The 20157-nt window shown below is 36.1% G+C and overlaps 1 protein-coding gene across 3 annotated transcripts in view; it reads left to right on the forward strand.

The window, feature by feature from the left end:
- Positions 1 to 20157, forward strand: part of LOC125234529 (receptor-type tyrosine-protein phosphatase kappa) — a 297920-nt gene that overhangs the window by 201356 nt on the left and 76407 nt on the right. For 2 of the 3 annotated variants that reach the window (XM_048140795.1, XM_048140796.1), the window contains exon 3: positions 7442 to 7465. The exons of the other annotated variant lie outside the window; for it this stretch is intronic. In XM_048140795.1, coding sequence (XP_047996752.1) covers positions 7442 to 7465 — 24 coding nt within the window. The remainder of the gene's footprint in view (positions 1 to 7441; positions 7466 to 20157) is intronic. 3 annotated transcript variants of the gene reach the window in all.

The following is a 20157-nucleotide window of genomic DNA, read 5'->3' on the forward strand; positions in this document are numbered from 1 at the left end:
TCATTTCTGATATCTCCCGTTACTTTTAAAGTCCTAACCAAAAATTACCAAAGACGCTTTAAGTAAATATTTTCCCAAGTAGAAAACAATAATCTATAAAATCTTATCTGATTTTCCGTGTCTTCTTCTCGTATATTTTCATTTTAATCATCTTTCGCTCGCATAACACCAATCAAAAGTCTCAACAATATTGTCAATATATGTATCTTATTAATGTATTCCCATTTTCATCTTTCGCTCGCATTAATAACAACCAAAACTCTCAACAATTTTTTAAATAGGTATCACATTACAAGTACATTCATGACAAGTAATTACTATGTTAACGGACACTTCACATCGTAATTAAATTGTCATGCTCGCCATAGAAAATAAGAGTCCAATGATATCACTTTGCTCATTTTCTACAATTTTTTCTCATCACTTTTCATTTAAATCATCTCCCATAATTATTCAATCAAGTCTCAACAATATTGTCAATACTTCATTCCCGGACGGACGTCACCCGACACGTCATTACTATGTAAACGGACACGTCACATCGTGATTTTCGCGCCGCGTCATAATTATGGCATATTGTCGAAGCCTCGCCATTTATATGGAAACTGGGTGTTTATTTAAGGGGAGATTCGCTCGAGAAACAGGCCAGGTTCAAGGCACAAGAGGTGAGCAAACAACTGGAGTTTTGCTACCTTTACCTAAGCAACGAGTATAAAGCCGTGACTTGCGTGGGCGACGGTCGCGCGATGGTCGCGCGACGGCGATGCGACGCATACGAAATCAAACCTTATCGATATGGAAGTATGAGACGCGACGGCGACGGTCGCGCGACCGTCGCCCACGCAAGACACGGCGTAAGATTGTACCTAGTCCTTTCTTTCAACATATATGAAATTTGAAACGGAGAAATTTAGAATCCATTCCATAAATTTAATGTATAATAATATTATCGGTTTATCGGTTAATGAGAACATTGAAAAAAATAATATATATAATAGGAAGTTTTGTCATTTTAAATGCCATCCAGCGTTAGCTCGGTCCGATTTGTGTTTTTTTTAATAGAAATAGAAAATTCAAATCAAAACATACACTTGGTTAATCGTTCACTTTCCGTAGTGTTTTGTAATTACATATCTCTATTTGTGTCACTAATAACTACGACAACCACTGGCCTCTTTTCTACGAGCTCAGAACAATATTATCGAATATTACACATAATATATTCACTCATTATGTATTATCTTCCTTGCGTTATCCCGGCATTTTCCATGGCTCATGGGAGCCTGGGGTCCGTTTTGACAACTAATCCCAATATTTGGCGTAGGCACCAGTTTTACGAAAGCGACTGCCATCTGACCTTCCAACCCAAAGGGTAACTAGACCTTAAGTGGAATTAGTCCGGTTTCCTCACGATGTTTTCCTTCACCGAAAAGCGACGGGCAAATATCAAATGACATTTCGCACATAAGTTCCGAAAAACTCATTGGTGCGAGCCGGGGTTCGAACCCGCGACCTCCAGAACGAAAGTCGCACGCACTTACCGCTATGCTACCAGCGCTTCGCTTGCGCCTTGCGCTTTTTCACTTATTATTTAGTATTTACCTACTTAAATATAAGTAAGTTACAACAGATAGGCTCGCATTTTCAGCCCATGGCCAAAATGTACACAATAGTGTTAGACCTTTTCATGGGCGCGTAACCACGCGACCTTACTTTGAATACGTTTCCTAGCCAAGTGGGACATCGCCTGTGACTTACAAAACACGTGCCGCTCGGGGCTACACGGATCACTTGGCTGATAGATGGTGCGAATGAGATGACACGGCCACATCCACATGGAATACCTGAGTTTCTCTTGTCTCTGTCTGTCTCTAGATGTGCACTTAAACAACAATTTTTAATTCTGCTGATATATTTACCTAATGCGCAATATGCTCAGATTGCAACAAAGTAGTTTACCATTAACCTACATCTAACTGGTCAATAACTGGGTACCTACCTAGTCGACGTCACTTACGCTTCGTTATAGATAGCTCTTCTGTAGTGAAGCGAGCAGGCCACGCGACAGGGACAAGGCCAGACTGCGTTTCGACTCAATCGCCACGTGCGTAGCGTCAACAATTGTGGCTTTCGTCATTACACTTAGTACGTATTTTTATCGTCATCCGTAGCTTCAAGTACTAAATGGATTTGTTTTAAAATTTTCGCTAAGTATTAAAGATTATTATAAAAAAATACCTTAAAATGTGTAGGTAGGTAAGTTGGTAAATTAGTTATAATGGACATTTTCCCCGAGTCGATAACCATTGTGCATATTATACGAGGTGGCACTTACTCTAACCGGGCTAGCTCCTCTAAAAAATTACTGTGTAAGTCTGTTTTGTAATTTATGCAACGGTGTCTATCAGGCTATAGTCTGCCCCAGGGGGGTAAGTGGAGGTCGCGCCCGGCGCCGCGTTGGCGCGACACAGCGGCAAAAATACCGCGATCACATTTCAGGGATTTAAGGGGATAGGGAGCGATCATTCTCCATATAAAGGTGTTCCTTGTTTTCCTCACTGGAGGTTAACATTATGGAAGATATTTTTGCACAGATTGGTGTAGTTTAATCATAGCTTTGTCTCTACGTCATTTTTTTGCGGCATAAATACCGCGATCACATTTCTGGGATTTAAGGGGATAGGGACCAATCATTCTCCATATAAAGGTGTTCCATGTTTTCCTCACTGAATTTTGACATTATGGAAAATATTTTTACACAGATTGGTGTAGTTTAATCATAGCTCTCTTTGTCTCCACATTTTTTTTTTTTTCGATTTTTCAGATGTTATGAGTGTTAGGAGCATGTAAAAATTTAGATGAACGGAGTGTTTCGCTCCTATTTTTTAAAATAAACAAAAATGGAACGAATCAAAGTGATAAAAAAACAGACGGACCTAGTCGCACTATAACGGTTCCTTTTTGGTATGGAACCCTATTAACACAAGATCATTTCAGACTTTTAGCCCATAATACCGTCAACCAATTGGAACCCTAGGCCACTCTACAGTCTACAACCATGTCAAAATGACAAGTAGTAAGAGATTTCTCACAATCTGATTTATAACGTCACTATGACATAGTTCTACAGTGGCTTAGGGTTCCAATTGGTTGACTGTACAACACAATAAAATATACCTTTTGTTAAAACAACACTATTTATAAAATACTCGTTCATAAATTGGAATTGTGTAAAAATATTCTAATCCATACTAATATTATAAATGGGAAAGTGTGTGTGTCTATTTGTTTATCCGTCTTTCACGGCAAAACGGAGCGTCGAATTAACGTGTTTTTTTAAGTGGTGATAGTTGAAGGGAGTTGGAGAGTGACATAGGCTACTTTTTGTCTCTTTCTAACGCGAGCGAAGCCGCGGGGAAAAGCTAGTGTTAAATAAAAATTAAGATTACTTTTGTATGGAGAACCTGTTTCAGGGCGCCTCTTTTCTTCTTAAACGCCTTGAATAATCCTCAGGGTGATAAGGAACAACGTTTCTCTGTAATTCATCCTTAATGTGTGTCTGTGGGAATGAAACAAAGCGGCGGAATGTGTTTTGGGAACGGTAATGTCGGGAAATCACTCTTGATTCGCTTGAGTCTGTATGTCCTGACAAATACGATTTTCACAAAAAGACCTAAAGGTCGGCCACACAAGCGCGTTGAGAGCGTAGGCGGAGCGTAAGCGAAGCGCAATGGTAGTGGTGCGCCGGACGAACGCCGGGAACTAACGAGCGCGGATTGCGCATTCAGCCGCGCGCATTCCGCTCAGGGTGGCTAGCCGAATGGCACAATCGCTCACGAAACGCTCACGAAACGAAGCGCTAGTAGATATCTATCTCTATCGCGCTTGCGTATTGGCGCGACAGAGCCAGCGGCGTATCGCTTTCGTTTGGCGTCGGAGAAATGCCATTCGGCTACGGGGCCTGCTAACGCTACGCTATCAAAACGCTTTATGTGTGGCGGAGGCTTTAGTGCTGTTGAAACAGCGATCTTCACTTTACTTTGTTTCCATGTGTACAAGTGTACATATAAATGGTGTAGAAGTGCCAACCCTATATCGGGTTCTTTGTTCGTAGGCGCTTTTCATCACATACGTGTTTCCCCGTGCCCCGTGCTATGTTAGTATCGAATGTATTCGATAATTATAGACCAATAAACCTTTATACCTACAAATAAATACCTAATATTGAGATTGATTTTAGACTTCTTGTAGGTGTATAGTGTAGTAAGCATAACATAAATGTATAAGTATGTATGTAACTGTGTGAGAGTGGTTGAAGAGAGACTTTAGTATTAAACGGACCTTTCATTAGCACGCCTGTGTTTCTAGTAATACTCTCCTCTTCCTTCCTTCTTTGAGCTCTCGTCATCACCATAAAAAGCTTTTCATTCATCTCTTTCAAGTCATCTGATGTTATTCTAGATAATGCATCAGCAATGACATTTTCTGATCCTTTTACATATGTTATATCGAAATTGTATTCTTCAAGAGTCAATATAAATTTTAATAATCTACTACTAGGATAGAGTATTACTAGAAACACAGGCGTGCTAATGAAAGGTCCGTTTAATACTAAAGTCTCTCTTCAACCACTCTCACACAGTTACATACATACTTATACATTTATGTTATGCTTACTACACTACATAGGTATAGTGGTTTGTATTATTATGAATGTAGAATAAATGTGACAATGCTTGGGCAAATGACATTTTTATTTTGTCGAAGTAAGTGGCTGATCAGAATAAATGAATTTTCATGATAACATAAAAAAATCTTTACTTATTATTTAGGTACTTTTTATTGTAATCTGATAATCTGATGCGTTGTAAAAGAAGAATATGTTTATTTTTAGTAATCGATACTTAACTTATGCAATTCTTTTGTTTCATGTACCCGTCACTATTGCGATTCTACAAATCAGGTAAGCGCAAATTTTAAAGTCTCCTAGTTCTATCTGCTGTACGTCTCTGTACATAAATGTGGCTTTCCTGGTCTAAAGGGTTCTTAAGCTTCAAGTGTATTAAGATTCTTTTCGTCTTCGAGAAATCTGGATAAAATGAAAATATGTACCTATATAAAAAAGACGCGATGACAGAGCGAGCGAGGTATAGGTCGTCACCGAGCGATGAACTATAAAACACTCGCTCTCTCTTATACACACAGGAGCGACTATTTTTAGTTCGTTTCTATCACTGATAGCTCAGCGCCTACTAGCTTTTGGTGGGACCAGTGCCTAAGGGCCCTTTAGCCATAGAACGCCATAAATGTAATGTACAATGAGATATAGCACTTAGGCTACAATTTGCTGGCCATCGGAGAACTATGCGTTTCTGACCACTTCATTACCAAGGATGGCACTTTGGAGTCTAATGCAATCCGAGCTGACTCGGCCTTTGAGTGCCAAGCCGCCAACCCTGAGTCATAGAGAATAACAGTAAGGATAGAGTGCTCACTACCTTATACACTAAAGAAATTAAAAAGTGACAATATTTCTGAAATACCTAATGAAAAGACGGGACGATACTACAATGTTGTACTTGTAAATTTTTACAAATTTCTTGTCAGTGCATCCGTTTTTTTTTTGCCAGAACAAAATCATTATCATAGTTGTGAATGTTGTGATCATGTAGTGACACAGTGATTGTATTAGAAGTTTTACTTAAAAATGGATGTCGCATTAATTAAATGTCAAATACTGAATTTTCAGCTAATATTAGTAGGATTAACCCGGATCTCCATTTTGAAATAAATTTCTAGTAAATTGTTGCGCTATACATTTTTTGTAAGTCAGGACACTAGTGACATCTAGTATTAGTTAGCGGTACTTAGTGAGTTTCCCACTACTGCGCGCTAGATGACGCTCACGAAAATAGTTAACCCCTCAGACGCCTTGTTCCAGATTTGTCCCAGAAAATTAATGTGTATAGAACAGGTCGGCGAAAAACGACCCGACAACCCGAAACGACCACGACGACGGTGTTGTAGAGGTTAATAAGCGTTTTGATAAGAAAATTGACGTATGGAGTGAGCGCTCTATTACTTACCTATTCTCTATGCCCAAGTGTACAATTTAGCTACATGTAGCTTATGTTATTAAACTTGCTTCTAGCTTTTATGAGTAACTTGGTTTATGTTATAACTTGTCCCTAATAGATACAGTCAGTGTGCGTATGGGGTTGATTTTGATTTTGGTTCTTTTATCAAGAGAGAAGGTTTTTGCTAAGAATGATTGTCAAGCCATAATGTGTTTGAGGTCGCTATTTTTATTTTTATTTACTCTCGTTTAAAGGTAAACGTAGAAAATTCTCGGGAAATGGATATTGTTTCTTTAAACGTTAATTGTGATATTAATATTATTTCAATGACTCATTCCTTTAGACTAAATGAGACTTCGAACACATTAAAGTAATTTGGGTATCATGTTAAGCGTATCTAAATACGTCAAGTTTTTTCTCGGCAAGTGTCAACGATTGACCTTGAAACTATTTAATGCCTAATGCTGCATCCACAGATATGATATTCGGCAAACATTCGTGAAGACTCTCGCTATCTAAGAGAGGCGCGCCATCTCGCACGTTCGCCGAAACCCTATATGTGTGGCCGCGCTCTAATAAGAACATGATCTGAAATCAAAATTAACCCCATGCGTGTAATTAATGCAGAATTTTCCAGCAGGGCAAGTACATGCTGAGCGCGACTGACTGTCGCCAGCAATATAGACTACCCGTCCTTTTCTAACTATATTAATTAGAGTGGGACGAGTTAGTCTATTTCGCGAGGTCATGTACTTGCCCTTTAGAACACGAACCGGGTCAATTAAGTAGCAAATTAGTTTAGATCGCGGTTACAAGTTACAACGAAGGAGGTAGGGTTGGTAAAGTCTCGAGTCTTTTAAGTTTTACCCGTGACGCGGTATTTTTTATTCTAGTCTTTTAGTTGATCTTTATGAAATTGCAGTTGACGTTGCTTATAAACACATAGATATACATATTTATTTTGTTATGAATTATTGACCCGAATTTATTATTGCAATAGTAACAAAGTTTACAATTTTCAGCTGGAATTCAACGAAATTTTCACAGTTTTTTCATTGTTTTAGGCAACTTTTCATAATACATTTCATTTATACACATGTACTTTGCATCCTTATGTACAAAAAAATAGGTACATGTGTGGATGCTACGGTATCAGTTTGATTATAAATTATGAATTAAAAAAAATGCAAAACACCAGATAAATACTCACCTGAAAATAACTAACTTAACGTCACGAAAGGCAAGGAAAATTTACTCAGGCGTGGACTCAAAAGACTCAAAAGTCTTTACCAACCCTAGAAGGTAAGAGGGCAGAGTCGTAACTAATGCCATCCAAAGATTAACATCCCGCTTTATCATTTCAGAACGGGTGAAGTTTAAACCAAAGAGTAAGTCAACAATGGATTGTGCAAACTTATGTGTTTAGAAATTTCACAGCGCTTTAATGGGAACGCTACGATAGAACTAATGCTTCTACAATTAGTCTTTTTAGAACGCCGAAACACTGTTAAAGTTTACAAAATTGCCCTTTTGACATAACTTTGTCCTCAAAGTCACAGTTTTTTAAAAGTGAAATTACTTAAAAGTAATCAAAATCAGTCGATAGGTTTTTAAACGTTACTTTGCGTAAATCCATGATAATCAAAATCAAGAAAATTACTTTGCTAATTCACGAACAATAAATACGAAATATAATCAATATTTAATATTTTATTGCGGATTAGCAGAGTAATCTTTTTGATATTGACAATTTTTTTGATATTTTCGCAAATTAACGCCTTCTTCCATCCATGACTTAAAAGTAGCTAAAGATACAATCTCACTTTAAAATGTATATTTAACTACTTTTATGTTACATATTTTTTAATTAAAGAAAAAAATGCAAAACACCAATATCGCTCATCGCTATAATAAAATCGCTCGCAGACGTTTCTGCATGATAAAAAACAAATTTACTTTTAAGTTATTTCACTTGTACATAATTGTGATGCGGCGGGTAAAGTTATGTTGAAAGGGTTAAGGTGTAAATTTCTGCGGTAAATACTTAAAAGCACATGCATTTTAAGCGAAGCGGAGTGTGAATGTCTGTAATGTTTTAAATTCTATGAAGGAGGCCACATACAGTAGACCAACACTTTTTTATGATGCCAACCTACAGACTTTGCACCGTAATTTTCCACTTCGCCAGTATTATGCGACTATTTACAACTTAAATTGAACAAAAAGTCCACTTCAAAAGATAATGTTGTTACTACGAATAATAAATGATGCGAATGATACCAGGCGTGCTTATTACACTACAAATATTTCAATAAAGAGAGAATAGTAGTCTTTTGATTTGATAATACTAATTGATGTTTAAGGAAAAGATTTTTCATTAAGTATACAATTGGGTACGGGTAGGTAAAGTATTTGAAGATAAGCAAATAATATATTTTTCTGATAGAATAAGTTATAATAACGATCCCGGAAAGGTAGTATTTTTATTTCGTACACTTCGTATAATTTATTTATCATGTTTTCTAAGTGACCGAAATGACGTTTGTGAAATTTAATAGCAGATGAGGTGCTAAATGTATGAAATTAGAAAAAAAAGCGATGTCTACTGTCAGTGTCACTTAGTTGTCATTGGTGTTTTTTTTTCTCTAATTTCTTACAATTCAGCACGTGCAAAGGCATTGTCACCTAATCTGCTATTATACTCTGTCAAACAAGTCTGTCAGTAAATAAGAACAAAGAAAACTATAGGTATCCTTGTCTCTAGCACCCTAAAGAAAAGGATGCATATAGTTTTCTTTGTTCTTATTTACTGACAGACTTGTTTGACAGAGTATAAATTTCACAGACGTCATTTCAGTCACTAAAAAAAATATAATATATAAATAATACGAAATAAAAATAAAAGAGCCACCTTTACGTGATCGTTATAAAGTATTCTATCAGAAAAATATATTATTTGTCTATCTTCAGAAAACTTTACCTACCTACCCAATTGTATCTAAAACAGATTTTCAAACGACATTTTATTTAACTGTTACATAAAAAAGCTATAAGATTTCTAGGTTACAGCTTATAAACTATAATACCCATAAGTACCCTGCCACGGCTGGCTGGCCAGGCTCGACTCATCACTTGGGAAGTGGACTTTCTGTACTAATTTACTTTGTGCCAAAGTCGCACAATTCGCATTAATTAGCACTCTCTCGCTAATACAGCTGGCATAGAGCTTCTTTACAAGCGAATAATAACTCAGTTACAATTTTAAACGGGAAATGAAATAAACGAGGGTAGGTACTTAACTGACATTGTTAAATCTTTTAATATAGTATTTTCAGTTAAAAGTTAATAAATGTAATATTTTGCAAAACATAAGGTTGTTTACCTGGAAAAGTGTTAGCGTAATAACATGGAGAGGCGCGGTGATCAAGACCTGCCACTTTTAGATGATACCTTTCTTAACCCTTAAATGCATGACCTTGACAAAGATTTATTCAAATTTTAATTTTGAAATGCTGTCAATAGAGTCAAAAATGCACGATGCATATATACATCACTATGTATTTAAGGGTTAAAAGATATGATATAAGGTTGACATTAGGCAGTGTTTCAATTCCGAGATGGACGTAACAGTAACACACGATCGAGCCCAACTAACGTACTTACCGCAATAATATATATCTTATTCTTACTTAATACTGTAAACGGGAAACGCCTTAAACCCTGAAAAGCCTTGTTCCAGATGTGTCCCAGACAATATAAACTGTAATTATCAAATTGAACGTTAAGGACAGTAGCAAGTTTTGACAACGGCGGCGTTCCAGGGGTTAACAGGGTATAACTATTCGTAACTTCTAACTGACTCCATCGTACTGGCTATAAATAACCTTCAAGGAGGGCGTTGTTCCCGCGATCTCGGAGCAGACCCCCCCGAAGGACAATGCCGTTCTTGAAACGTCGGAGGCTAGTTAAAAACTTATTTATACTCAATCAAGTACGGTTTACAATATCAACCCCTCAAACACCTTGTTCCAGATCTGTCCCAGACAATTTTAAATGTAATTAACAAATTGAAGGTTATTCATTTAGTAGCAAATTTTGACTACGGCGTTCCAGGGGTTAAGTATGTGTAAAAACAGGGGTTTAAATCAATATATCTCATTCTTCTTATCAGAATAATATATCTTATTCTCGCTTTATGGAAGAACGTTGACTCGACTCGTTCGTGTGTTCCCTATAACACGTTAATTCACCGCTCCGCTACTTTTTTGCTACGCTATTGTCATATTTTATCAATTTGATAGGGTAACAGGTACACGCACATAAGCCGTAGAGCAGCGATAACGCTTATGTATTGTCGTTTTAGATCTAACAACGCTTGCAGTAGACGTAGGTAACAACAGAACAATTAACGGCAGCTTAAAGCTTAGATGATATAGGCAGAGACCGCTAAATATTAAAGACTGGCAATTTCCATACAATGGTTCTTTATTGGACCAATAAAACACATTAATTAAAAACATATTGATGTAAAATATTTCAAATAAATAAAATACAAAGTCTCCTTGGCACTGATATAAATAGATTTTCACTTACTTAATAATGAGAATAAATGAGATAAGATGCAGCACAGGTAGAAAACCATATGATGTACAGTCAGCTGCAGAAAAAAGTATTTCCCCCTGCATACAAATTTGTATGCAAGGGGTCTATTTTTCTCTGCAGCTGACTGTACAAAGTCATAGGAATTTTTTTCTATTTGGCTCTATACTACGAAACAGTCAGATAACCTAAGAATAGTAAGAATATTCCAATCACATTCAAGAAAATGCTTGTGAACAGCATTTGACTATCATATGGCGTGGTTACTGCCACGATTCCAACTTTCTCAATTTTAAACTGACAATATGGAAACTGACAGTCTTTATATTCACGTGTCCAATATAAAGCTTCATAGGTTTAACGAGATAAGCGTCGTGCCACGCCGATGCATGCACTATTGCCATTAACTACCTTAATAGAATCTCAGGCACGCGCACGTAGATTGAGCTAGAATCTAGATAATTTGCTTATAGTGGAGGTTATTCGGGTATTTAACTAAAACTGAACGCATCGAACGAAATAGGATTTAATGGTTAACTTAGATGCAACCGCTTTTAACCATTGGTTTAGTATAGAACTGGTTCCACTTTTTGAATTCGGGATCAGCTTATAAATATTTAATAAACAGTACCTACTAGTAAAAAATATTAAACAATGTACAAGTGATTGTAGTAAAAGAAGATATAACCACGATTTGCACTCATAATTTTAGAACAAAACGGGACTTAATCGCGTAAACACTTCGCGTAAATCGTAAGTGTTTACGCGATTAAGTCCCGTTTTGTTCTAAAATTATAAGTGTTTACGCGATTAAGTCCCGTTTTGTTCTAAAATTAAGATATAACCAATTCGAAATTAGTAAAAAAAAAGAAAAATTATATTAAATACGTTTTCTTCACTCACGTCACTGAATTTCTTGCTATTATTTATTTCGAAAACAGTTCTTTTTTGTTAGGTGTTTTCATAATTATCTTTTAGCTAAAGCTTTATATGAATCTATGCTTAAATTTTTACAGAAGAAAAAACATCGATTAGTAAATATAGCATCCAGGCACAAAAAGACTTCTGTTTGTTTATATACTAGCTATCTGCGTTTTGAAATTCGATTCACATTCAATTATTAGCAAAACAAACTGAAATCATCCTTCCATATTCCGTTCGCTTCGGCTTCGATCGTCAATTCGAGATGCCGTAAAAGTGCCATTGGCATTTCAATCTCACGACGTCGATATCTCGATTGTATAAAATTGGGACACATTCTAACCCTAGGTCGTGACCTAGGTTGCGACATCCTGTGCTAGACTGTGTAGTTTACTGTACAATACTCTTATCTTTGAATATTTCGAGGAAGTGGCATGAAGGAGATTGGTTCGAAAGTAGTACTTGCATTATTTTGGTAGTTTTTGAGTTCATTTTGTACAAGCTTTTTTTATTAAGTTAACAATCATGACGATTGAACAAACATTTACTCTATTAATAGCTAAATAATCTATGTGCCGTTTTAAAATCCTAGACTTTTATTCTTACTCCTTACTTCTATTCTTCGAGGTGGCACGATACTAAAATGAGACACGGGAAAAAATATAAATTCCAATTAAGTGCAGCGTAATGTACCTACTTAACTACAGTTTTAGAACATTCTAGCTAATATTTATTTATTTACACAAGCACAGTTCATTGACAGTATGCAAGACACCAATATCAAATCAGTAATACATAATAGTTTTTTATCTAAATATATAATTATACCTCTACGTAGCAGGCGCTACGTCCTAGAATTAACAAGCTTAAACACTTTTACAGTCCCCGTACGAGTAATCTAGAAAGTCCATAAAATTACTTCAATCAATATATGACCTTATTGTTAGGTATATAAAGATCCTTTGTTCCATATATGGGACATGAACTTTTGGAGCTGTAACATCGTGTTCCAAATATGGAACACTGAACTGTAAAAGTGTTAAATTAAGAAAGTAACTGCTAAAATTGCAGACCTCATACAGCAAACGATTTGCAACTGAAGACATTGTGACATGGGGTTAGATTGAAGAGTTTTTCTTGCGGGATAAGATAGATAGCCGCCCACATTTTTCATCTTATCCCTCAAGATAAACCCTTCAAGTAACTACCTTACTTCTTAAAAATATCTTAAACATATTTAAGATAAGAGGTTTGCGAGTTCATCTGAAAGTTATCTAGAAGCATCCGCCAGTTCTATAGTGGTTCCATTGCAGCCATATAACAACCATTGGGACTATAAATGTTAGTTTAGATGCCTTAGCTTCAGGACAAATAGAGTAGTGTGTATTAACAACTTACTCGTCTATTGCTAATTGTGTGAAAATTAGAACGTGATTAATAAAAATGTATGTAATAATGATTAGAAATTACGTAGGTAGATATTATTTTAGATTTAAGTACCACATCACAAATCGTATATTTAATTACACCTTCATGTAAAAGTTCATTTCATATTTTATTTAGGTACGAGGAAAATTTTGCTGTTCTAAGAGGTGTCATATTTCTCACACTTTATGTAAAACATGTTTACATATTAAAATTTTATTTTTTTAATTATAGTATTTTCAGGGTTTGTAAGCCACGCACAAAAGTAACAAATCAATATACATACTTAATAGGTACTTTAAATTTATTTTCATATATTTTTTAATTTTTAGATAAGTACTTATTAGTTTTAGTTTTGTATTTCGTTATAGTTTTAGGTTAATTTTAGGATAATGCAATATATTGAAAAAGAAAACTAATATTTTTGTAAGTATTTACAGCACGATATGAACTTTAAGACTTTAAATATTAAATCTAAATACGACATCAAATTCATCAAAATACGATCTCAGTGAATTTTGGTGTCAAAAGTGATAATTAGGGCCATTATTTTCAAAGTTGTCCACCCCACTTTTTTTGGATTTGGAAATTTGTATGTTCTTTCCACTCAGAATCGCGAGCTCTTTCAATTCTAATAGAAGAAAAAAAGTGTCCCAAGGTTTTTTCTCCTATCAGGATCGAAAGACCTCGTTTCGCGATTCTGAGTATTAATCGCGTAAAAAATATCCATGTTAAAAAAAAGTGAGGTGGACAACTTTGAAAAGTAATGTCCTAATAAAACTTAAATGATTAGAAACAAAGCCCTATTATGTTAACCCCTCAAATGCCTTGTCCCAGATCTGTCCGAGACAATTTAAAACGTAATTAATTACCATATTTTATGCAAAATAAAGATTTTTGATAGCGGCGTTCCAGGGGTTAAATAACAAATTATTATTAGCCTAGTTTTACCGGTAAGTAAGTAAAGAAAGTAGACAAGTTCTCAAATTTATAAAACAACAAATATTTTAACATAAACAGCCATAATTATGACCATTATTTTATTTCAAAAACAGGTTTTTACAAAGAAAAGGTTTTAAGAAAAAAGTTTCTTGAATATTTTTCCTTATTACTCCCATTTCCGTACAGCAAAAGCAATAAGGGGCATGTTTATGCTCAAGTCGACAAACTCACTGTAAAAATAAAAAGCACGGACTTTTAATTATCCTTTATGACTTCCAAGCTTCATAAACACGTATAATATAATTTTATTTGGTTATACAGTGCTTTAAAGCCTTAAAATAAGTCATATTTTTGATTTTTTTTTTTAATACTACGTCGGTGGCAAACAAGCATACGGTCCGCCTGATGTAAAGCGGTCACCGTAACCTATGGACGCCTGCAACTCAAACAGTGTCACAAGCGCGTTGCCACCCTATTAGAAACTTGTACACTCCCTTTTGCTGTGTTAAGTACACAGCAAAAAGGAATGTACAAGTTCTAAGGAGGGTTCGGGTTGCCGACGACTCAAAGGACAATAGACGGAACAAGTTAGTTCCGTAAGTCCTCCCGTCATCAGCACACCGCACCAGTGTTGTCACATCTACCTATTTATAGGTAGATCTACCTATTTTGCCTCCCGTCTACCTGTCTACCTATTTCGGTCCTAAATCTACCTATTTTCTAAAATATTACTATTGTAGAAAATTCTCCATGCGTGTTACGAAATTAAGTTTTACCTGTCTTATAATTACAGCATTTTACTTAAATCGGAACGTGTTTAGTGAATAATCTGTGGATGTCAGCTTGAAAATCTTGATGTTTGACAGTTTTGACACTGACAGCCTGGTAGTGACAGTGACAGTGTCATTTGACAATGACATGACACTGACACTTCTGACAGCCTGACAGTGGCAGCTCTCGGAGACGCTAGCTTGTGTTTAAAATATTTTAACAAAAACATGTATAAACACCATAAAGAACTCACCAAGTAAACCAATAAATATATTTTTTAAATAGTTTAGAAGCATTTTTAATCATTAAAACTGGACTTACCTTAGATGGTATTAAAACAGGTAGATCTACCTATTTTTCGTTTCTAAGTCTACCAGTTTCTACCTATTTTTTCACCCTGGTCTACCATTTTGTTCAAATTATATGTGACAAGTTGACAACACTGCACCGCACCCTCATTGAGCTCTGGCAGCCTTACTCACCGTCAGGAACACAACACTATGAGTAGGGTCTAGTGCTATTTGGCTGCGGTCTTCTGTAAGGCGGAGGTACTACCCCAGTTGGGCTCTGCTCTAGATTCGAGCGAGATGATATCCGCTGTGCTGTGCCCTACCACACAAAGCGGAATATCATTCCCTATGCCCTACCTCCTTCTAATGGCTTCGAATGGCTAAATTAAATAAATTACGAGGTTGTTAAAGTCTAATCGATATAGCGCTCTCATTATTTTGGGCTAAAATGCTAATTAAGGCTGCAGGGGTGAAAACAAATATCTTTATGTCTCAGTGAGATAATTATGGCCAATTTTCGGCGTGCGGTGTGGAAATGAAATATACTTATTTGTTTTATTGTAAACATACTGTTTTCTAAATCAAAATTAATTGTTTTTTTAACTTATAATCATATAAACGCTCTTTGTTATAAACTCAGACTTGGATCAATCAAGAGTGAATTGACGATTATACATCTTTTAAGTAATCTTGCTCCATCATTTGCATCGACACTTTCTGGCAGGTGAGATGTTAGTAAATTTTATTTATGTACCTCATCCTCCTTGCGTTATCCCGGCATTTGCCACGGCTCATAGGAGCCTGGCGTCCGCTTTGACAACTAATCCCAAGATTTGGCGTAGGCACTAGTTTTACGAAAGCAACTGCCATCTAACCTTCCAACCCGAAGGGTAACTAGGCCTTATTGGGATTAGTCCGGTTTCCTCACGATGTTTTCCTTCACCGAAAAGCGACTGGCAAATATCAAATTACATTTCGCACATAAGTCCCGAAAAACTCATTGGTACGAGCCGGGGATCGAACCCGCCGCGCGACCTCCGGATTGAAAGTCGCACGCTCTTACCGCTAGGCCACCAGCGCTTCAACCGATTTTATTCATGTACCTGTTGTAAGTAAAAAAAAAAACATCACTCAAATGCGAACCCGGAGGTGCAAGCGAGCTATTTAATTATAATAATATATTAATTATAATAATTGGCGGCCGATTGCCTTTAGATACGTTCGAAGTGTGCGTTTTATCTAAAGTAAAATCCATAAACCTACGGACCAAATTGACAAGTAAGTGTGAACGAATGTTGCCACAGTTTGGCCAGTGTCGTTCTTATCGGTATTTAAATTATGATTACATCGTAGATTTAAGGTGTACCCAGACGGGACAATGAAATTGGCAATTTGATCGGCTAATCAATATACCAACTTTTTCTGTGATTTCGACAGATCAAAAGGTCTGTAGACCGCTAATTAGAGATATTTTTTTTATTTCGAAGCAGCAATAATATTATTCGAAAATTATATAGATATTTATGACATACTTGCCATATAGCGTGACAGATAATTGATTATCGTCGGACATGGTATTTTACTTTTTACCTACAGGCTCGGAAACCTTTTTATGTTTTAAAACTAGTGGGTAAAAATGCGTGGCATCCATCCACTACCTCGAAGATACATAGAACAAACCAAAATGTGTACCTCTTATTTGAAACTAATATACTTATTCTTGATTTAAACTTGTCTGTTGTATGTACTTTACAACTTGTCGATATATTGTTATCGACATATACCCTTCCCTATTTTAATTTTGCTGTTCCTGGTATCATTTTACCTGTCAGTCATTTGTCAATTTAGTCCGTAGGATTATGAATTTTACTTTAGGTTTGGTTTTGTTGTCTCTTAGGAGTTGGTTTCTCGGCGTTAAAGAACAATTACTGCATACTTATTTAGAAATACGCCATTATGCTCATCATTTATTAGTAAGCAAAGCACATATTTTTATGAGGTCAGTAACAGTAAATTGAAATAAAAGTAGACAAAGTGTAAAAATTCCATCAGCTTTGTAATTCCAAGCTCTTTATTTACAACAAATCAAACAACAGCCTGTAAATTAACGGAACGGGGAATTCAAAAGGAATTAGAAAAATAAGCGTCCACCCTAATTACAGAGGGCAGGGAAGCGTCAAGTTGACAAAGGGTAGAAAAATGGCCGCTCTCCTTATTAAACTGGCGCTTCCTGATAGTTTCATTGTGCTTGACAGCGCCACGTTTCATTAAGAAGCTACAGGAGCGAAAATGCTAAAATGGAAAGCCCCTTTCAATTTGGGAATTTTAGTTCAATATACTAGTGTTATTAACTAGATTTATCTAAAAAAATTTACCGTTAAGAACAACTCAGTTAAAAGATATTACGCAAAAATCGTTAAAATCGAGGTTCCGCTCTCGACTGTTTCTTCCTTCAAAACTTAATCAATCGTAACGAAATTTGAGAATCTGAACAACAATGAAATAATCTGTGTCGGACCGTTTAGTTTTTTTGTCTAATTGTTACCAATCTTGAGTATCACACCTTTATTTGCGCCATAATGAAAAAGGCCGTTTTTGGAAATTTTTGATTGGCTCTAGCGTGTTTAAAAATAAAAATATAAAAAAAATTAAAACGGTCCGATACAGATAAAAATAATAGTAATCTGTGTTGAAAAAATCATTGTTGTATCTTCAAAAACCAGGAAGGAAATAGTCGAGAGCGTTTGTATGGAAAATTGGCCCCTCCTGTATCGTCTTAAAGGGCTTTGAGGAACTTGCGTCAGTAAAAATCACTGGCGATTCTTTAACAGCGTGTTAAAAAAGTGAGATGGTCCCGATGCCGTCGATCATACCGTGTGTGGTATCAAATTAAAGGGCTTTGCGAGTAGTTTATAAATATATATCACATTATAGGACTTTTTCTACTTGGGGGAAAATGTCCAAAAGTGGTAATAATTGTACCGGTGAAGGCTCGTTTTCAAAAAATTGGCAAAAATCAATAATAGCAATTTATAATCACTAAGGCATAACAGCAATTTAAGTAAACGTTGCAGATTAATTTAGTACAAAACTTACTTCGATGTGATGTAGATTTTCAAAGAAATTGTCACTTAATTTTAGGTAATTTCTGAAAAAAATTGAATTCGCCTTAGGCTAGTTTACTCTTTTTCAAAGACCTAAAATAAAAATCTAGTCTGAAATGATTGTGGTACAGGATATACGAATTATAAATTTACCCGTTTTAATATTCAAAATTGTCCAAATTTTACAAATAAGATCGACTGATTCAGCTCTATACGTGCGTTTTTCTAAACGTGCATTAGAGAAAAATTCATAATTAATTTAGTGAGATAGTTTTCAAAAATCCAGTCTTATAAAAATCAAGATAATAAGATGTTCTAACTGGAACTTGAATTAAATAAATCTATTGGATAACGGAAAGTGTAGTATTTTACCGACTAAAACTATCAATTTTACATTCTTTTGACGTTTTTTTTGAATTTTGTCCTTTTTTTTCATGTTTGTCCAGAGCACATGAAACTGCTCAAGTTTTAATGCCACTTTTGGTAATTGAAGGGTTGAAAGAAAACGAAATTGTGACATTGCAGTGACAGCTTGCTAGCCTCTCGCCTACGCCACACTTTACCCCATATCCAGTCGACTCGTTGCTATAATTAACAGTAAGGTACAGCGGGGCAAATCTCGACTGGGAGGCAAATGTAACTGCTCCATTTTTTCCATGTTTTACAATGTTTTCATTATTAAATAGAGTGTCCACCGGTTATATACGCTAGGCATGTTCAGTGGCTACATGTAGAACTCAACATCATAGTGTAATAATGGAAAAAAAATGGATTAGTTACAATTGCCCCCCAATCGAGATTTGCCCCGCTGAACCTTAATAAAATGGACACACTTTGTATAAAATTCCCATGACAGTTTTCATTGTTATTGAGTGTAGAAGCGTGTCTCTTCGCACCGTTGTTTCGAGTGAATACCAAGTGGCTGCACTTTGCATATTCGATATTGCAACTATGTATACTCGTATACACAGACTATTACATAGACATCGCATTATGAAGAGTAAGTGCGTGCGTCTTTCGATCCGGAGGTCGCGACTTTTTCGGAACTTATGTGCGAAATGTCATTTGATATTCGCCAGTCGCTTTTCGGTCATGGAAAATATCGTGAGGAAACCGGACATTCCAATAAGGCCTAGTTACTCTTCGGGTTGGAATTTCAGATGGCAGTCACTTTTGTAAAACTAGTGCATACGCCAAATCTTGGGATTAGTTGTCAAAGCGGACCCCAGGCTTCCGTCCCAGAGACCCGTGGCAAATGCCGGGATAAGGAGGATGATGATATAAAGATCGTGTGGTCAATAGATGTAAGAAATGAAATATAGGATAGGATCATTTTTAGTTACTATCCTTACAAAATAATTCGACCCACACCGTAATGCAGACATACTCCCCGTAAAAACTCGTCGACAGTTACTTTTAAACTTATTTAACTGTCATCACAACCAATGCATTGCTGTTGAGAAAAAAAACCATTTTTTTTATAGATTGAAGAAAAAAACATTGTTTTCCGCCACTCGTCACGACTCTGTGCATGTTCTCGCCAGCCGCCACAAAATGAGTCCAGGGTGGTCCAAGTCTTTCCGCCATCTCATCTTTGGTCTACCTCAGCCTCGAAAATTTATTGGGTGAAAATTAAGGGTTACTTAAAAACACAATACATCTCAATTAATACTAACACTAATCTCTATATCTAGTTTAATTTATAGCCCGTATAAAGCTTACGGTATTATATTAAACTTCAAATCACGGCGGTAGCGTCTTGAAGGTGCGTCCTTGTGCGGAAACTGCGGAAGCTCCCAAACTGTCAGGAACAGTTGTCTGGGCGGATATTAAACCAGTATTACGTTACACTGCTTAAGTTTCTCACAATAAATAATACTACTAGTTTCGAGTCTTATACCTACAGCATTCCTAAGAGCTACATGTGCTTTCGTATTATGAATATGTTCGTCTACACCAAAGACATATGTAACTCCGTATAGACAGATAGAGTCTAAGAAAAAAACGTACCTCAAAGCCCTAGAGAAA

This window comes from Leguminivora glycinivorella, chromosome 16, assembly GCF_023078275.1.
Source record: "Leguminivora glycinivorella isolate SPB_JAAS2020 chromosome 16, LegGlyc_1.1, whole genome shotgun sequence".
Taxonomy (NCBI): Eukaryota; Metazoa; Arthropoda; class Insecta; order Lepidoptera; family Tortricidae; genus Leguminivora; species Leguminivora glycinivorella.